Source organism: Labrus bergylta, chromosome 10 (genome assembly GCF_963930695.1).
Source record: "Labrus bergylta chromosome 10, fLabBer1.1, whole genome shotgun sequence".
NCBI lineage: Eukaryota > Metazoa > Chordata > Actinopteri > Labriformes > Labridae > Labrus > Labrus bergylta.
This window is the reverse complement of record NC_089204.1, coordinates 13,816,675-13,836,462: the sequence shown is the minus strand read 5'-3', so window position 1 is coordinate 13,836,462 and position 19,788 is coordinate 13,816,675. Positions and strand designations below refer to the sequence as shown.

The window sequence follows — 19,788 nt, the reverse complement described above, 5'->3', positions numbered from 1 at the left end:
GACATATTGGAAACGCCTACATTAGATTTAAAATGTCTTTATCACAAGAAAAGTATCCGTCAGGTTAGAGTTTCACTCACAGAATTGTGAACTTGCAGGCAGTTTTACACATCATCATATATTGTGCTGTATTGCATTTAAACTGTTTAGAGTTAAGACGTGTGTGCTTTCATAGACCTATAGCTCAATGTTCTGGTTCTTCTGGGGCACACACGTGTGTTTATTCAAAATAGACGTGAGAAATTGAATAGGATCACCTCATTTCCACACTTAATTTCGCCCACTAATATACGAATATAAGTTGTAGGCCTATATATACACTGGTATGCTACGACGACAAAGCTATTCTAATCCAAACATTTGTCCTCATGGGGTTCGAGCAGCACACAACACAAGTGCCACGGCTGTAAATTATTCATGAGACCCTCATACCCCAACATGACATGACATACAAGTCACACGTCCCTCTGACGTCCCATCATCAGCTGACTGTCGTAAACTCAGTGTGTGTTACGTGGTCAGTTTTTTAAAAGATAAAAATATATATTTGTGATAGCCCGTTTAGAGCCTATATAATATTCAATGTCTGTTGAATATCATGGATCACACATATACTTCACAATGAAGCCCTCTGCTCTATTTGACAGGCCAACTTAATGGTGACTCAAAGACATATATATATATATATATATATTAAAAGTTGTGTAATCAATCAAAGGAAAATAAGGTTGCTTTGATTTTCGTTATACAAAATACATCTTCGAAGGGATAACTCCTGTAGCCTTACATTGGCGTTTTCTTTTTACTTTTTTTTGTGTGGCATTCCCTTTCATGGTTATTTGACATTTTTCTTTGAAATATAATTACTTGTAAATATACCTAAAGGACACTGTTTGTACATCATTTGATCATTTCCCTTTCTTGCGGATATTGTCACAACCTGGCTCAACAGAGCAGTGACACAAGAGGGAGACCACACATAGTCGGCAACACTATTCAAAGGAGTTTAATTAACTTATTAAGTTAAACAGTGTTAGATCTGTGCGGAGGTCAGTGTGTATGCAGTGATGAGAGTGTGTGTGTGTGTGGATTAATAAATGAGTATCAGAAACTCCAACCAACGCACAAACAAACAAATGTTAACAGCAGTATGCAGGGGAGAAGAGAGCGAGTAGATTGAGCAGGTCTGCTTTTTAGACTCCCAAACCAGCCTGCACAGGTGTGCTGCATTAGAGTCCTCTCTGACTCCACCCACATCTACCTGCAATAAAGAGAACACAGCCAGCAAAGGGAGACAAACAGGACGAGGCCAACCTCGAGGCCGGCACAATATGAGAAACACCTTGCTCATTATTGATGAATTTCAAAAGTCTTTAGTAACTATAGACTGTATGTTAAGTGCGTCGTTAGTGAATTGGCACTCCAGCGCAGTAGGTGGCGTTTTGAGCACCTTTCTTCGTCTGCATTGATAGCTTCAAGACTGTAGGAATTTACCTCATTAACCTACTACTCTCTGCCAAGATAACAGTAGATCTTACTCAACAAACAACCCGGGGTAAGCTCATAAAAAAAAAACCCCACAAGATTAATGACTGAATTCAATTAAAGGGCATCGACTTTTGAAAAGTTAAAGTGTCAAAATAGATTAAAACCGAACGGATAACTGATAGAATCGTTGTAGTTCCGAGGAGCATTTGAAGGCAGCACCAACGGCAAATCCAGCACCATTTACTTGAGCGGTGATCAAGATGGAGGAGTACCCCTCCAAACAATCCACTGAAAACCTCGACGACCCCCCAAACAGCCGGCTTTTCGCGGTCACAAGTCGGTCCATAACCGAAGATGAGCTACGGGACAGTTTTTCTGTGTTTGGGGACGTCCAGGGGGTTTGGGTTGTCAAAGACAAGCAGACAAAGGAGTCCAAAGGAATCGCCTACGTGAAGTTCGCCAAGTCGTCGCAGGCCTGTTTGGCTATGGAGGAAATGCACGGCAAGGTTTTGATGGACGGGACCAAACCTATCAAGGTAAAGTTAGCTTTTGAGATCGCGGAGCTAGTGAAGTTTAAATATATAAAAAAAACGACGTAAAACAATCAATAAGAAATACAAAAAAAACAAAACAAAGTTCTGGTCAGCAACAGTTAGCATGTTAGCATTAGCTGAATACGTAGACTTAATGTTTATGAATTTGTGAATTCAGTTTGTGCTGAAATTAAAAAGCTGTGTTGTCATTGGATTGTAAATATCAAATATAGTATAGAAAAATGTGTGTATGAGAGAGCTTATAAGGAACACAGGAATTTAATGTAATAAATATTAATTATTGAGCTGTCATGTTTACATAGAAGCAGCATAATGGCTGGGATTACAAATGGTATTTAAATTTAAAAGCACAAACTGTGTCATTTTGCATTTGTAACCATTTTCCTTTTTTTTATTTTCTGCTTGGTTTTGTAGGTTTTTATTGCCCAGTCACGTTCCTCAAACAGACACAGAGATGTGGAGGATGAGGAGCTCACCAGGATCTTCGTCATGATCCCCAAAACCTTTACAGAGGAGGACCTTAAAGATACTTTCAAAGTAAGTATCCTCGCTCTAAACTGTGTCCCTTGTTTCTGCTTTAAAACGTTGTGTTTCTGTGTTCTCCTGTCTTTATGTATTGCCTGTATTAATAACACAGATTACAAAGAAAGACAGAACATGTCAGGGAACTCAGATGAAGATTTGCAGGTTCAATGTACCACATCAATTGTATTAATTTTTTGTGTGCATGTTGTACCAAAACTTAAAGGATGTACCATTTTAAAATCTTGAATACAAGACGCAGCCAACGTTTCAAATAGGAATTAAAAGCGCGTCTTGTAAACTGGATTTTACCGTACTTCATGGCTATACATTATTTTAAATTGGTTAAAAACAATCCACACATGAATAGAAGTCTATCTTAATTATGTACAAGCTCTATATTATTTTTTTTTTGTCTCTAATATGCGAATGGAGACATTAAATGATATACAGTCCCAAATAACCAGCTTTTATTGAACATTTAAAATCCTTTCCTTATCCTGTTGCCTCTGTCAATGTCTTACAGGAATATGGGGAAATCGAGTACTGTGTGATCATCAAGAATAAGTCCACTGGTGAAAGTAAAGGACTGGGCTATGTGAGATACCACAAACCTTCCCAAGCTGCCCACGCTATTGAGAACTGTGACAAAAGTAAGATGGGTGACAAATTCTGTAGTTTTTTTTTTTTCTTAACCCTTTTTTTTGTCACTCAGAACAGGCACATTAATGATGGTGATTATGTTGGTAGCTTACAGGGCCATCCTAGCTGAACCTCGCACTAAGACCACTGTAACAGAAGAGTACAGTGGAGGAATGTCCAGAGGTGAATACATGGGCGGGAATGACTCGATGAACCAGTATGCCTTCCCTATGGGTACGTTCTTGTTTTGCATCATTCAGTCAGACAAAGGGCTTGACTATATGGCTAAAAAATGAAGTCTCTGTGTTTAATAGATTAAATGTTGCTCCTATTAGCTGCTTTTGGGAATGTTTTTTCCATGGCACTGTTTTCTCTTCCATATTCAATATTGTAATCGGCCAGGTTATTTATTCAAGTTATTATGATGTAATTTTAATACTCAAAGTGGTACAGATTATTGTTGCATTGTTCAGACTAAGCTGCAAGTATAAAATTTTGCTCTGTTTTATGTATTATTCTTTTACATTAAGTAGCACTGTGAACCAATATTTCTGAGTCGGTGCCCAATCATATGTCAATGCTTTGACATTGTCCCTCTGATGTACATGACATATCAATACAGCAGCATAGGAAGGAGGACGACAGCTACCAAGTAACCATGGATACTAGGGATGTAAAGATTAATTGTAAAATCGATTCGAAGGTGTCAAGATTCGCATTGGTACTCTGAAAAATGAATTGCAATAATATCGTGAGCCATTTACCCAAGTACAGACAGGAAGCAGATTATAGCTCCTGCGTCGTCTTTTTAAGTAGAGAAACAGAAAGATAGAAGCGCTTGATGGGGCAGAAATGTTGTTTTTATCAAATTCCCTCAGGTTTAGATAATGTGATGAACGATTTCTTCAAGCTGCATTTAAAAACTAATTTCTGCTTTTTTTTTTTTTTTTTTTCTCCCCCTACGTGATATTTCTTGTTGAAATGGACAGCTCAAAGCTGCAGATGTGTGTTGTAAAGATATGTTTTGGTGTTTGCTTCCTTCAGTTGACCCTTTTTTCTTTTTAATGGACGTTGGTATTTCTCCCTAAACAGCTGAACCTGTAAACTATCAGGGGATGGACTACCGCTCTGGTGATTTCACACGGTGCCTGATGATATCAACACGGGCTGCACTTAGCCAGGAGCAGATTTTTTCTCTGTTTGACCTCATTCCTGGCATGGAATACTGTGAGCTTCAGAGAGACAATTATGGGATGAGTAAAGGTGGGTTCTAAAAAAACACAAAGGATGTGCTTTATTTTGCTGTACATTAGGAAGTGTATAGTTAAGATTTTAATTGGTGTAGAGTTTACTTAATTATAGTTGTAAATATGTAATATCTTTTTATTCCTGTGTGTTCTTCTTGTTGTGTTTTATTGCTGCAGCACTTGAATTTCCCCACTGGGGATCTTGCCTTAATCAAAGCAAAATGAGTCAGCATGAGTGATGCAACCCAACTTCTTACTTAGTTTACTTTGTGATATTTAACAGTTTTCTTTCATCTGCCTTTTAGGTCATGCTTTGGTCCGCTATAATAACCTGGGATCAGCTGTTTACGCAAAGGAGAAGCTCAATGGATTTGAATATCCGCCTGGAAACAGACTGGCGGTAAACTTTGTTGATGACGGAGAGGACCGCAGCAGGTACACACACACATCTATGTATACTAGTGAAGCGGTACTGCACAGTGAAAAGTGTTTTCGGAGCTGTGATCTAAATGATAAGAGCCTGATTTATTACCAAAAGCATGTGAATTAAAATGACTTGACACGCCATCTACTGTTTGAAATCAGCTATTGGAAGGCAATTGCTGACACACATCGGTCATAAAATGTTTAAACTGTCTAATTAATGCACTTTTTGACTTATGCATGCTGACCCCCTCCAGTCATCTCCTCACCATCGCTTGCTTTAGTATTCTTCTAAATTTTGCAGCTGGTGGACTTGGGCTCAGACCTGAGGGATGAAGTAACATTTTAATGCGCACAGCAAACACTCATTCTGTGTTTGCTAATGGGTCACAATTAATGAGCACATGGAGCTGAAATGCCCTTTAAAGTTACTTCCAACAAAATGCCACGGATATTTAACATCAACCTTCTTTGTACGCCTTCAGAGTTACGTTTTATTGGTTGTTTAATATTCATGGGATAAAATGAGTATTGCCCCCTGTGGGCCTCAGTGACCAGGCAGTTGTTTAGTTTGGAGCCCTGATGAAGAACAAAAAGAGCACGCTGTTTGTTTACTGAAAAGCTAAGCTCCTCGTATGAAGCAGTAAAAGTTGTTGGCAACAAACAGTTGAGATGGAAAGACAATAACAACCCGGAGCCATCATGGTTTTAAAAAAAACACCCTGGGTGTGCCGATAGCCTTGCGGTTATGTTGTGCGCCCCATGTACAGAGGCTTTAGTCCTCGTCGCAGTGGATGTCCGACCTCAGCCCTTTGCTGCATGTCATTCCCTACTCTCTCCTCCCAGCGTCTCCTGTCTCTTTTCAGCTGTCCTATCTAATACACACAAAAACCCTTAACCCCCTGTTAAGTTGTGCTCAGGGTGTTGGTCCTGGTCCAGATCTTGTCAGAAAAAAGATGTAACACTTTAAGATATGTCTTTGTACAAATGGAGTTCTTATCTGCACATTTGGAAGACATATGTTGAGTACCCCATAAACGGTTTGAAAGTCATGTAATTAGACATTGGTTAACTTTAAGGGGTTGTCTGTATACAGCCTCACATTAAGCTAATTTGGTCGCACAGCAACAACATATTCGTTTTGATATGATGATCAGTTTGCAACCACCTGCCTCCTTTTTTATGTTTCTAGTCCTGTAAGTCGGATGGCAATGCAGTTGGTTGCAGCCCAGATGATGTCTGCAGTGTGGAACGGACCCGCCACCAACCAAGTCATGAAACCTCACGTGAGTACAATCTGTTAATGTCTGTGAAAAGTGTTTAATATGTCTGAACTCACACAGTGGAACCGATGATGAAATCACGTAGAAAATGGTCATACACATTTGAATTATTGGTTAAATCCTAATGTATTTAAATGATTCCGTGCTGTGGATTTACATTAGAGACACACACTGTAACCTTTCATGCCTTCTATTCCTCCTGTAAATAACCCCCATGGTTAATTACTGTTCTGGGTAATTATTCTTCCAGGACTCCTCTGCCACCCTTGGCTTTTTACAGTTTGAATAATTAATGTAATTAAAGCTGGTAATAACACAATAATCAACACGTCATCTCACCCATTACTTTTTTTGCAGTTAGAAAAAAAGTTTTTAAGGTGAGTCACTGATCCTGGGTGTGTTTGTCTGTAAACAGCAGGGCTACTCTGCCGTCTCCAACATGTCCCGGGTTCAGACGGACGTCAACCTGCCCCCTCTGAAGAAGCTTGCTCCACCAGACAGCAAGTCCAAGGAGCGCTTGTTTGTCGTGTTCAGCCCCTCTCCGCTGCCGCTGGATGTGCTGGAGGATGTTTTCTGGTAAATTTTACACATATTATATTAAGTATGAAACTGTAAATGTGTATTTTCTATGTCTGTCAAAAATGAATTCAAATGGGGCATCGGTAGCCTAGTGGTTCGTGCGCACCCCAGGCTGTAGTCCTACAAGTGGGCAGCGGGGGTTTGAATCCGACCTATGGCTCCTTTCCTGCATGTTATTCACCACTCTCTCTCCCCTCTTTGCATTAAAGTCTAGTGTTATGACAAATGACTCTGGAGAAGAGCATTAATCTTAATACTGAGTCAAGTTGCTGTTCGAATCATTCTCTAGATAGGCAGCATTAACTTTGGTTCCTGCTTTAAACCTCTATTTTTCTTCTGTCTCTCTGTGCTTGTCTCACTATAGTCGCTTTGGTTCCCTGATCGAGGTGCACTTGGTTCCTGGGAGGAAAGTTGGATACATGAAGTATGCAGACAAACAGGTGAGACTCTGAAGCAATGCCAGGTGAAACTTCAAATTAAGGATGTGAAGTTGAAATAACTCAAAATTTGATTTCAGAATAAGGACATGGATGGGGGTTAGATGAAAAGTTTGGATGTTTACAGGAGAAGAAATGGGACTGATAGTGATTTCTCCCTCAATAAACGTCCCTCTGTATGATCACGTCCTTCTCTCAGTGTGCAGACGAAGCCATGGCAGTGCTCCACGGTCGGGTTGTCAACGGAGTGAAGATGAAGGTTATGCTGGCTGATCCTCCCAGAGAAGAGTCTCACAAACGGCCTCGGACCACTTAGGGACCTGCAAGACAGAAAGACCGGTAAGTACCAAGTTTTCTGCTACAGTAGTATTTTGTATAATGATGGGCCAAGGAGTATATACACAGTATAGTGTAACTGTACTCTGTGCTAAGCTTGTTATGGGGTTTGTGCAAGCATCTCAGATACATTTATAACAAACTTACTTAAAAATATGAAGCCATTTGTTTTGATATGGCATGTTATAGTACAGTATACTTCAGGTACAGACTCTTGCTTGACAGTCTTGTACAGTGGTTTCCATGAACAGCCACATGTTTATGAAATTCTGACAGTCGGGTGATGATGGAACTGCAGTCTGCATAAACCATAAGAGTTCCATAATTTTCTCAAAGGGAATCATTAGTTATTATAAGATGTTTGGTAAGAAGGTAAAATTCGAAAGTTATCTAAAAATGATTGTTTTCTAGTAGTGGAGTTGATCCATTCCACAGTTCACGCTGCATGTTCTTAGCGGAGGTTGTGGAATATCCACTTCCATTTTAGAATAGTTAGTAGTCCTCAAATACTACATAACCTTTCCTTTACAAAACACAATCTAAAATGTTTACCTCCTTAAGTGTACATTCTTTGGACGAGTTCACCTGCAGTCTTCCACACTTGTTTGGTTGGAAAGCACCACTGACTGACATGTTAACAAGTGTCTGATGACAGTAGAGTTGTTTCTGCTCCTGTGAATAACACTGTAGCTTCTTGTTCCCTAGGCGACTGTTGTCACGACACAATGACACCTGACCTGACATACAGACCGACCGACATCAAGACCATCTCCAGACCTCTGACACGACCTTTGACACCTGTCTGACAGAACCCTTCTGGTCAGTGACCATGCTGGTACTCTCTGATAAACAGTATTGAGTGCACAGTAGCATCTTATACTCAAATGGAGTCTTAAGTACAGTTTGTGAGCAGCAATGACAATGTCATGTGTAGTTTGTGCTCAATGTCCTGCTTTTCTGCTTATTGTAAGTATATAAATTCTTCCCCAACACTGCTGGAGACTTCTGAAGAAACCTTCTTTTTTTTTTTAAGTTAGATGATTCTAAAGAGTTTTGGTTCAAGATGTAGACAGCATCTTCCTCCTTAAAGAGTGTGGGGAGTAACACAGGATTTGTAAAGTTGGATCTGATCAACCTTGTTTTTCTTCAGGATCTGTCTCTTGTTTTTCTTTATGGTATGTCTTGTTATCACATGTTGATTAAAGATCAAATGTGTTCATCATACTGTGAACTTTTATTTTCTTGTCTCAGTAAAAATAAAGCTCAACTGCACATTCAGCCTGTCTTGTCTTTTCTTCTCCTGGACCTACCTGATGAATGACTTTACAGTTGACAATAATTATGTTTCACATGACTGGTTCATAAAAACCATGGTTAAAGGCTTTGCAACTTCTGCATTTTCAATAAAGTTAAAATCAGGCATGGATCCAGTTTGCATACAGTGACATACCAAGTGTTAATTAATATACATTTGTAACCAGTAGAAACTACTGTGGACATTTAAAATGAAAAAAATGTTTCTAAGTTTAATTACTCAAATATAGAATAATGACATGCTGCTCAACAAGCCTATCTGTTTTTCATGTGATGCATTAGTGTGAGATTAATAGCTTATGGAACAAACCAATGTTTCAGTTTGCAAACTTTAATGGTAAATGTGTTCATTACTATATGTAGCTTTGTATTAAAATATCTGAATTGAGTAAAAAAAAAAAACTTATCATTGCCAGATAAATCCCTAATTTTAGATTTGTAACAGGAAGTGTCTTATCAGCAGCAGAGAATCACTCCCATCATTTCCTGCCAGCATCAACGTCATTGTATTGATATAGAGCCCCCTCGCGGCAGAATCAACATACTGTGCCTTTCAACACTCAACGGACACTTAAAATATCTTTAGATGAATTGAGCATTGTGGATACTTACCATGAACTCATTGACATTTTTGTAAATATGTAGTTCAAATTAATTCTGAAATGAAACATCACTTGGACTAGATAATCAGTTTGGAAAGATGGCCAACTGTGGCAGATGTTGAACACACCGTAACACGGCTTGAGGAAGAAAGTATACACTTTCTTAAACACAGTTGATGATACCAATGTCTTTACCTTTAAACCTGGTATCATTTTTCCGCCTACAACTCAGGGCTAGCACAAACAGGTTAGTAGTGGTTGTATCTGCAGTACAAATCCGTGGGCAGTTTATGAAACCATACCCAGTTTGAAACATTGTTCAGTTAAATCACTGGGCACAATTTAGAAAAACAATTGCAGAGTGCATGAATTTGAAAATGGCTTTTTTTTTTTTTTTTTTACCAGAGCCTTCAGGAGTTTGGGAAGTCAGAATTATTAATTCTTTATCAACTTTAAGTTATTACTTGTGCTGTTTTTTGGTTTCTACAAACTCCTATTAAATACAAACCAATTATCTCAATCTGATGTTGGATGTTTAGCCGGTCAGGAACTGTTTTTTTTTTTTAAAGCTTTTTTTGAAGGGGGGGGGGGGGGTCAGTTGCTATTGGAAAAAAATAAAACACACTGAAAGCCTTGACAGACAACCAAAACAGTGGGGTGCAGGACAAAAAAATCTTTACAGAAAGGGGTGTATAATCTCATGTGTGACTCTACATCAGCCAAGAGACACAAACTGGAAGTACAATAATATTTTATTTCTTCAGGAGGCATCTCATGAGAACTTTATTTACAGTACTGGGCTGGCAATGGAACCATTTGGTTTCCCTGCTGGGGTGAAATTATAGTATAAATCTGATTTTGGATCCAGGGCCAACACAAAATATTCATGAACAGGGCTTTAACTTGAGCTAAATTAAATGGATTTATTGTGATAAAACAATCTTGTCCATAATGATAACAGTACAACCTGAAGCTTTTTTTTTATTTTGGTATGAGTGCAGGTGAGACTCTGAACAGATTCAGTTTCCTACAACAGAATCATTCCTGTTCATTTGACACATTGTTTCACTTAAGCTTACAACAGCTCCTTCAAACATCCATCAATAATGCTGATCAAGTCTTCTCACAGTCCCATCTAACTTGTTTAGTGCTTTAATCTGTAAGCCCTAACAATGTCTCACTCTAAAAATCACCATGGTCAATATTTTACTTGTGAATTAGTATAGAAGCCCAATTTCTCAAATACAATTTCAGTTTCGACAGTCTCCATTATTTTAAGCGACAAAAAGTGCACAACAGCAGCCAAATTCTCTTTCAAGAAAAAAACTGAGAAGCAACATTCATGTGGAGTTGGCCCTGGTGAACTTTGATTGGCCCTTTTGTAGAAATTTGAACACCCAATGGAAAGACAGCAGATGACGTGAAGGATGATACAGAAAACAGAATGGGCAGTGATGTGATGATATTGTCAGGCTTTATTACTGGAGTCTCTGAAATTAAAATCAATCAAACACCTGGTTGTTAAACTCCATGCATCCATCAGTCCCTCCTTTGTCACTAAGTCCATCTTACGTCCGCCGTTCCTCACTCCGCACGCACGCTCGCTCTCAGTCCTCCAGCGCCAGTGTGTTGAGCTCCTCATCCAGCTCTTCCAGATCTTCTCCTGTGAACAGGTTCTCATCCACCGGTACCTCCACCACCTCCTCCTCATCTTCCTCCTCCTCATATGCATCCTCCCCTTCTCCGTCCTCCCCGCCTCCTTCTGCTCCAGACAGCCCATTGGCCTCGGCGCCACCGCAGGCTCCATTCAGCTGCTCCTCTGAAGGTGAGCAGAGGCAGGAAGGAGAGAGGGACAATTGAATTGATCAAGTTTTGTTTATTTGTGTTTAAAAGTGCTCGTAATGTGCTCATTTTAGGGTGATCAAAATGTATGTGATGGTTACAGATTTGTGTTCAGTCCACCAAGTATTCATCTTCATTAAGACAATTAGTTAGATATTCCAAAGTGCTTTCTTACCTTTATCTGATTCCTTTGGCTTAGTCTTGCTCCTAGATTTGAAACGGTCTGTGGCTGCTACGGTGATGCCGGTGTTGTCGACCTCTTGCGGGACAAAACGGGACAAGTCTATGTCCTGGACCTCAGCGGTATTGATCTGAAATGAAAATTGAAAACAAGATTTAAATTAGAAGTGACACAACAGAGTAGTTTAACTACATGAAGTAACTCACAGGCACAAAAATGTCTTATTAGCTGAGAAAAACGCATCGACCAGAAATGTATCACCAAAAGGATTCATCAGGTTTACAACAATTAGAGGGATAAAGTGAGAAAGGTTTGATTGTAGTTAAATCACATTTACAGCCTGGATCTACTCAGCATAACTTTACAACAGGTGCAGTTAACGTCAAAACAGTTTGATATGTGAGAAGGCCAGACAGCAGCGATGAAGCATTTAAATACTGAAAAACACTAATTCTACACCAAAGAATGCTGCATCACTGCTTTATCGATCAGGGTTTATAGTGTACTAAAATATGGTTCATTATTTTTTGTTTGTAAAAGATAAAGAGGTTATGTAATGTCCAGGCCGTCCAGGGCATTGATGTCTGTTTAGGCTAATAATGATCAACTTTGTTTGTCCTCTTGTTAGTCATTCATGCAGTAATATAACAGCTTGTTATAGTGATTATAATTTTCACTGTAAAGCAGCCATGAGCACAGGAAGACATTTTTTGTCTGTCTAAATAGGGTAACAATTTCAGAATATTTCAGGCCCCACAGCCTTACAACACTGACCCCACAGCACAACTGAAGTGATTCACTTAAACTGGCCAACAGTAAAAGACTTAAGTGCTGACATTAAAAACCTTATCATGCTGCAGATAGAGTGTATTAGCAAACTGTATCAGACAACACGAGGGCAGTTATTGTGCTGAGACACTGAATGGAACAAAAAACAATATGTAGTAACACAAAGCCAAATGAAATAATCATGGACTCTGAAGATATGATCCACAAGAAAAAGACTTGGGGCTCACTCACACTAGGAAAAGTAATCTTTAGCTTACATTTCTCAGATGTACAAAATCCCCCCCGCCCGCCCCCCAAATTTCAGTAGCAACTAGGGCTGGGCGATATGGACCAAAACTCTTCTCTTGATCTTGATTAGCTGAATGGCGATACTCGATATGCATCAATATGTATTTTATTAACAGTGAAAACACAATGAAAATAAACTACCTGTTTGTGAATTTAAAAAGTAATATTCTAAAATAAAAATGTTCCTTAAATACAATAAAAGAGAGAAAGAGGAGGAGCAGGGTTAAGAGGGACAGTCAGTCATCATCAGTGAGATGAGAAAAAGGTGAACTGGCACCTCTGTAACGTTATTTTAATGCAACTTAAACTATATAGATATTAACGATATTGTCTTACCCTATATCTTGTTTGAAAATATATCGATATATCTTAAAAACTCAATATATTTCCCAGCCCTAGTAGCAACCATCTGTTTCATGGAGAAGCAGTATTGTTTTTTCCGTAACAACTTCTATAGAGGCCTATTGGCCTATGGCTGTGGTTCAGTGGTAGTTTGATCTCTTAACCAGAGGGTTGGGGGTTTGATCCCCATCTCCTGCAGCCACATGTGCGATGTGTCCTTTGGTAAGACACTTAGTTAACTAGTTGAGTTAAAAAATGAGGTAATACTGATGGACACTTCACATAGCAGCCTCTGCCATCACTGTGTGAATGGGTACGTGTGATCTGTGGTGTAAAGGCGCTTTGAGTAGTCAGAAGACCAGAAAAGCTCTATACAAGCTCAAGTCCATTCACCATTTATTCATCTTCTATTATATCAGTCTAACTGAAACAGACAACAAGCAATTGTTCCATACTGTGCACTAGAAGCATCAAATGAAGCCCTAAATCTCTTCTTTTCTGTGAGCTAAAGCAGAAAGTATAGATAACACAGCAGTCGAGTGATACAGGATAGCAATGTCAGGCTTTGTGCAGCCAGCTCACAAGTAGAAACTCTGGGTCTGCTCTGCTCAGAAGACAGTCTCACATCATTTGTGTCAGTAGAGTTTTCATCTTTTTTTTTTTAAATAATTACCTCCTCCTCATTATCTTCTTCCTCACTGCTGACGTATTGCGTGTCGGTGGCTTCAGCATCGTCCTCATCAACCAACTCTGGGCGGAATTCGAACACCTCACGGCCGCTCACCTGCAGAGATACACATGATTTGAATTCAATCCTGTATTATTGTTGAGGTGCAAACATATACTGTAAAGTGAACAATGAAGTATATAAAGAAAGAGATGCATATACAAAAGATCTGCCCATCTGTCTTTCAGGACAATATAAGATCCTGAAACCTTTAACTCCTAGCCTGGGGCACCAACTTACTCCCAACCAGGAGAGAACATTCCCCACAAACACGCTATCTAGAAACCTTTGTCCACATACACACCCAGCTAAGGCCAGACTTACCACTAACGATCTTCCAGCCTTATAGTCCGCCTTCTTCTTCTCCATCTCCTCACGCGCTTTATCTATCTGTTAACAAAACAGAAATCAGTCAAAAACACCCACAAAAACTTTCTAACTCTGATTTAGTCGTGTAATAAAACATTGTGTGACAAAGTCCTAAATCAATAGACATTTCCAGAGGTTCATACAAGGGGTATACACAATGTGTTGTTGCTTATCTGATAAATGTTGTTTATAAAATGATGAAACACATTCCAACCTTCTCCTGCCTTTTCCTCTTCTTCCATGCCAGGAAAGTCTCCAGGGTGATTCGGGTCACATCAGGTCCTAGAGCGGCACGCTGCAGGGATAGAGACAGTCATCAGCATGTGGACAGTACAGAGTCAAATCAGTTCAAATGTCTTTTATTAATTACACATTTTCTGTGGTTATACTTTAATTTGTATGTGTAAAACACTATGTGTGTTTATTTAGAGACGCAACACAAATATAGTTTGTTTACTTAATAATGACTTGTGTGTCAGCTGTTTGTTCACTGCTGTCCTCACCTTTTCATCTGATTTAAACATCAACATTTCTACTCAAAGCTAAGTGTGGTTAGCAGTTGTTAATAAGTATTGAAACTATGAGATTTGAATTTATTGAGTGAAAACATTTTCCACATGCTTTAAACATATGTGGAACAAGAGACGAGCCCTTACCGAAGCCCCATCCAACTCTTATTCATCACACAACAACATGTAGCTGTTGTATTGAAGCTTTTTTGTTTCTGAATAGAATATCTGAAAACCTCATCTTTACCTCGTTCTCTATCAGCTCCTCCAGCGAAATTTCCTCCTCCTTCTCTTCCTTCTTCTTGTCTTTCTTCAGTACAAAGCCAGGCGGCAGGGCGTGCCGGTACATACAGACATCGGCACCTCCTGGACACACCCAAAACCAGCCGTACTTATTATTCTCTATGGCGTCCAGGAAGTGCTTGCACACCTGCAGACAAGAAGACACGAGTAGATCATGAAACATAAAGAACAGACAGGGGGGGGGGAAATAGTATCAAGTAATATCTATGCATGTGACTGACTCCATTTTTGCGTCTTCAAATTACTGAAAAATCACTCCATATATTTGGTGAAAAACTACCATGAGATCAGTGCGTACTCAGCTGACTCATCTAATGCTTAAAGTGATAACAGGAATACACCAGAGATCAAATTTATGGAAAGACTGATCAGATCAGATCTCTCCATGATGCCCTTAATCGCCTCCATGGATTTGGCTCTCTCCAATCCTTTCATCAGCTTCATGTGCTCCTTTTAACTCAATTTTAGGTCACCACTATAGACTGTATAGAAACATGGACAAAGTCTTCGGGACGTCACCCATTGGTTTCTGAAGGGCCCTTTGGAAAAGCCCATTTATTGCGGTTGCCATATTGGAATCACTGACTATGTCAAACTTTTGGTCAACCTTACAAAAGAGGGGAAGTTAAGGGTTAGGGTTCCACAACGTGGACGATTGCAGATAGACCACGCCGCTAATCATGCAACATGTGTCCTTCATGAAATCAAAACAGGTCAGTTTCATTTTATCAACCCGTCACACTTTGAGTTCCTTAAACAAGTCTGAAGGTCGGTCTGCGAGATGCTGTGCAATATTGGACCTGTTAGCTCCCTTGGTCTGAGTGGGTTTATAACATTTTTTACACAGGGGCTTTGCAGTGTCCCGAGGGTTACCCTGACGATCAGCTGTGTAAGTGAAATAATGCCATATTTCGCTCTGTTGTCTAAAGATAAAGATAAACTTTATTGATCCCCCATGGGGGACATTTTTTCATTACAACAGCTCAAGAAAACAGGAATATAATTATTGCTTTGGCAACAAGCCATGGACAGCCGGCAAGACTAGCATCTGAGACGTTAGAAGCCATGGCTCTTGTGCTGCTTCTCACCACGGCGGTAAACAAATGTTAAGCACGCCCACAAGGCCTGTTGGGTTGTTTTGAACAGCTGGGTACTACCCTAGGGATGTGTATGGGACTTCTGGGTTTTTTGGAGCCAGCTTTAAGTGGACACTCAAGGCTCATTTTTTTCAACACTGGAGGCTGCCGCTTGATCAAGACTGAGACATTCTTTACACACTTTTGGAAACTTTTGATTGACTATTTAATGCGACTTATGTAACAGACTTACAATTTGTGTTTTGGCTTTCTTCTTCTCGTTCTCTCCTCCGTGTTTTTTGTTGACCACCTCCTCCAGCTTCTTCTCGTCCCAGTTATCCATAGTGTCTGCAAGGGAACACAGCAGGATTGATTTGGGCAAGAAATCGAACAATTTGCTTCGGGGGAGTCAGGTGTAAACATGTTTTACTTGGAGAAAAAAAAATATATCAACATCATTTGCTTATTACTTTTGCTGAACCATCATTTCAGACAACAAATGTGTTTAAAAAATGTATAGAAATTTACAAACAGGAAAAAAACTGAGAAACTGTCATCCAGAAACATTGCTCAACACTACACAGTCCCCTGCACAATAAACTGACCTTTCTCCAGCTCTTCATCTCTTTCGTCCACATAAAGACTTCTCTTCTCACATTTCCTCTCCATTGACAAATCATGGCTGAACTTGCACTTGTCACCTTTAGTACACTGGCCTTGCTTAAAGAATGCACACAGCACCGACTTTGGGTCAACACCTTCAAAAAAGAGAAAAGAAAGAAACAATCATTGTACTGCTCACATTTCATGAACTGACACACAGAATAAGAAGCAACTTTTTGGTGTATTGTAATTCCCGTAATGGATTAACCTTCATCCATTTTCACAGACTGTGTGTGGGTTACCTTTGGCGACTTTCTGGGCAGCTACTACAGGTTTAAACAGCTCGTTGAGTTCATCCAACTCCTTCTTCTTATCAATCTTCTTACCGGTCTTGTCTGTTTCACCCTGCACAAACACATACACATATTTCAATGGGTGGCCATATTTTGTATGTATTGAAAACATCATGGCACACAGAGCAGGACCCCCACAGCCAGATGATGAGAAACTACTGACTGGCGGTGAAAAAAAAAATGTTTTCTTCTATGTCTCTTACAAATATGGCAATTTCACAGCTGAAATTTAAAATGGGGGGAAAAAAAGAAAAGAAAAAAAAAACAGTGAGAGAAGAATGTTTGAGTTGATGGAGACTGGTGTAGAAAATAACAAAAAGGGGAAAAAGAGTGGTCTCCTAACCGGTTTGGTGCCTTGTTGTTTGACTTGATGAGTGACGTTCTTGATGAACTTCTGCTGCTTGGCCCCTTTTTTGTTTTTCAAGCCAAAAGTCTTGTCCTAAAAAAAAAGGAAATAGTTACATAATTAACATCCAATAAGTACGTTTTTTTGTGTACAAATCCACAGAACACAAAAGATCACTGAGGAAACTCAGAAAGCGAGTTATAATGGCTACAATACACACTGTGAGTTTCAGACAACTTGAGGTTTTGGTATTTGAAGTCTAAATCTTTGGTGGTTGATCCAGTGTTTTGACATTGCGACAGATGCCGCCAACAATGCACATTCATAGTCTGTTCCAAAATGATTGTTCCCATTTTACCGGCCCTATGGGTATATCATACAGCATATCTGATGAACTATTCTGTGTTGTAAATGAACTTCTCTAAAACAGTAGAAAATAAATAACCTGCATTTCTTGCAAACAGTTTTTCCGCAGTGTTTACATTTGACTTGTTTTTGTTCTGCGTCGTCTTCCCTAAACACAAAATGTGTTCAAACGACGGACATTGCTTCCATGTCGTGGATTGGATGTGTCGCAACGTGACTCTGCTCTGAAAGCAATTGAAATAAACGACATTGGGAAAGATTAAGTCGGTTAGAGGTTCTTCTGAATGTCGGTTTTGGATTAATTTCCCAGCCCTATGTTCAACACATCTGTACCACTCTTCTCAGGACACCAACTTGTCTGCCCAGGCTGCAGTGCTCATAGGGAAAAGGTTTCCTCTCGCAGTAATTCAGCAAAAATATATGGAGTTATTCTACCTGAATTTGCCTCCACACAATGTGGTAAGACTCAGACAAATCTTAATATTAAGAGAAAAAAGTGTTAAAATTAAAGGAATCGTCTGCCAATAAGCATCTATTTAATTTGACTCTCAATCATTTGACTTCCTGATCTGTGCTGCTCAGCCACAGGACCGTCGATTCAAAGTAAAGAACGATTTAAATACACAGGATGATTGTTAAAAAGAGCTCAGTAGTTTAACCACATATTGGGCTTTATAGTATTTAGCAATCATTTATCATTAATGAACAATAACTAATGAGTTTTCAGGGACTATATTCAGCCACCACAGATTATAGCCCTGTTCAGATGTGTGCTAAATTTCCAACTGTTTCCCAACAACACTGGGGGAATAACCTTTATGAGGCTTTTAGTTACCTACACAATACTAAGTAGCTCATTAAATGATAGATGATTCTGGTATTTTCATTTGGATTGCAGGCTATTAAAACACATTCTTCTAAATGCCATCATACCACAAGTGGCACACTCAGCACTGTAACAACTTGAGCTTCATCAGTATCACAACCTGTTGTGTAACAATACAGGTGATAAAGACATTCGCGAAAACAGATTCTTTATTTTTGACATACCCTAAAAGTGAACTAATTTGACATAACAAAAAAAAAAAAAAACACACACCCGGCAGGCCGGCACATGAACACGTTGCAGTTCAATCTGTGCCATGAACAACAGGAGGCGGCTAACCCTGGCATGACGTAAACCTTTACACAGATCAATCCTGTGTGGTTTTATTACTATGGGAATCTCCATCTGCTTTTAGAGCATCGACATTAGAAGTGCTCTAAGCTTTGACTCATCCCAAAACCTGCTTCGACATTACCTACTTTTCAGCCACCGAAACGGCTACAAAACGGGTCCCTCGTATGTCCTGCGGGCCGACCAAAGCCGGGCCTCTCATGGGCCCATATATGCCTCTTCAAGTATGAAAACAAAGCAAGCCAATCGTTTCTTATGCCATAAAGACATTATTTGAAAGACCCCTATTTTAACTACCGACTTCAGGGGCAAATATCAACCTTACAAAGACCAGTGTTCAGACTAAACTGAGGCAGCACGGCCCGACTAGCATCTTGACCGCGTCAGACTTTTGTCAAAATGCAGGGAGCCTCATGACAGCTTGCTAACTCACTTGAGAACTGTTCACGGTAATGATCATTTCTGTAAGAGCGTTTCTTACTTCATCCAAACTGCCAATAAACAATTAGGTAGTGATGACAACAACCAGTAGGCTAGTTCAACTTTAAGAGGTTACACTTGTGTTAGCCGCAGTTAGCACTGACAACCAGCCAGTGCGGTGCGTTAGCTGCTCTGCCATCGCAGGACGCCGACATGCTAACTCGTGAAAGTATTACCTCAATAATCTTTTCCTTTTTCTTCTCTTGAGTCTTTTTATTTGCCGCAGGTGGGGCGACTTTCTTCGGAGGCATGTTGGCTCAGATACAGCTATGTATATTATACGTATAGCTGATTAAAAGTTCTTCTTATTCGGTGATTCAAATGGAAAGACAGCTCCACATTACCCTGTTGTTGCTAATAGCACCGCAACGGCGCGCCTAGGCCACATGTGCGTTGTTGGTGTGACGTGACGTCATCACGTATCCCGAGAGGAACTATGGGTACTGTAGTCGTGTCTTTGACAATGCTTGAAAAACATGTCTGAGACTGAAGCGCTGTCGCAATTCCAGTTTTTGGGAGTTTTAACACAGTGTGCGGATCCTTTTTGATTCTCGCCTTCAGTTTGATATATTCCAGCACCTGTGAAATGTTTCTTTGGATGTGCAAATAC

General features: G+C 39.7%; 2 protein-coding genes across 3 annotated transcripts; one reads left to right on the top strand and one right to left on the bottom strand.

Moving 5' to 3' along the window:
* Window positions 1-1,324: 1,324 nt before the first annotated feature.
* rbm45 (RNA binding motif protein 45) lies at window positions 1,325-8,789 on the top strand. Of its 2 annotated transcripts, none has more exons than XM_065959250.1 (11): window positions 1,325-2,024; window positions 2,457-2,579; window positions 3,091-3,217; window positions 3,315-3,440; window positions 4,299-4,469; window positions 4,759-4,888; window positions 6,069-6,162; window positions 6,578-6,735; window positions 7,103-7,178; window positions 7,375-7,514; window positions 8,217-8,789. In XM_065959250.1, the coding sequence occupies exons 1-10, from the start codon at window positions 1,749-1,751 to the stop codon at window positions 7,489-7,491; spliced, it is 1,398 nt and encodes a 465-aa protein (XP_065815322.1). In that variant the 5' UTR covers window positions 1,325-1,748; the 3' UTR covers window positions 7,492-7,514; window positions 8,217-8,789. The 2 variants fall into 2 exon arrangements, with proteins under 2 accessions (XP_065815322.1, XP_065815321.1); XM_065959249.1 differs by having other exon boundaries at window positions 1,330-2,024; window positions 6,575-6,735.
* Window positions 8,790-10,161: 1,372 nt separating this feature from the next.
* On the bottom strand, window positions 10,162-19,568 carry zc3h15 (zinc finger CCCH-type containing 15). The gene is made up of 11 exons (XM_020645641.3): window positions 19,355-19,568; window positions 17,153-17,248; window positions 16,759-16,861; window positions 16,459-16,611; window positions 16,107-16,201; window positions 14,722-14,904; window positions 14,180-14,260; window positions 13,921-13,986; window positions 13,543-13,653; window positions 11,445-11,580; window positions 10,162-11,246 (listed from the first exon to the last, which is right to left on the bottom strand). Exons 1-11 carry the CDS (start codon window positions 19,427-19,429, stop codon window positions 11,035-11,037), a joined length of 1,311 nt encoding a protein of 436 aa, XP_020501297.2. The 5' UTR covers window positions 19,430-19,568; the 3' UTR covers window positions 10,162-11,034.
* Window positions 19,569-19,788: the final 220 nt, after the last annotated feature.

What these genes read in the sequence shown, in the direction of transcription:
- rbm45 (XM_065959249.1), top strand. Translation starts at nt 1,749, where the DNA reads ATGGAGGAGTACCCCTCCAAACAATCCACTGAAAACCTCGACGACCCC. An exon ending in CAATTATGGGATGAGTAAAG is followed by an intron (nt 4,470 to 4,758) that starts GTGGGTTCTAAA and finishes TCTGCCTTTTAG; the next exon opens with GTCATGCTTTGGTCCGCTAT. An exon ending in GTGCTGGAGGATGTTTTCTG is followed by an intron (nt 6,736 to 7,102) that starts GTAAATTTTACA and finishes GTCTCACTATAG; the next exon opens with TCGCTTTGGTTCCCTGATCG.
- zc3h15 (XM_020645641.3), bottom strand. Translation starts at nt 19,429, where the DNA reads ATGCCTCCGAAGAAAGTCGCCCCACCTGCGGCAAATAAAAAGACTCAA. An exon ending in AGGAGCTGATAGAGAACGAG is followed by an intron (nt 14,261 to 14,721) that starts GTAAAGATGAGG and finishes CTATCCCTGCAG; the next exon opens with CGTGCCGCTCTAGGACCTGA. An exon ending in AAGAAGATAATGAGGAGGAG is followed by an intron (nt 11,581 to 13,542) that starts GTAATTATTTAA and finishes TTTTCATTTCAG; the next exon opens with ATCAATACCGCTGAGGTCCA.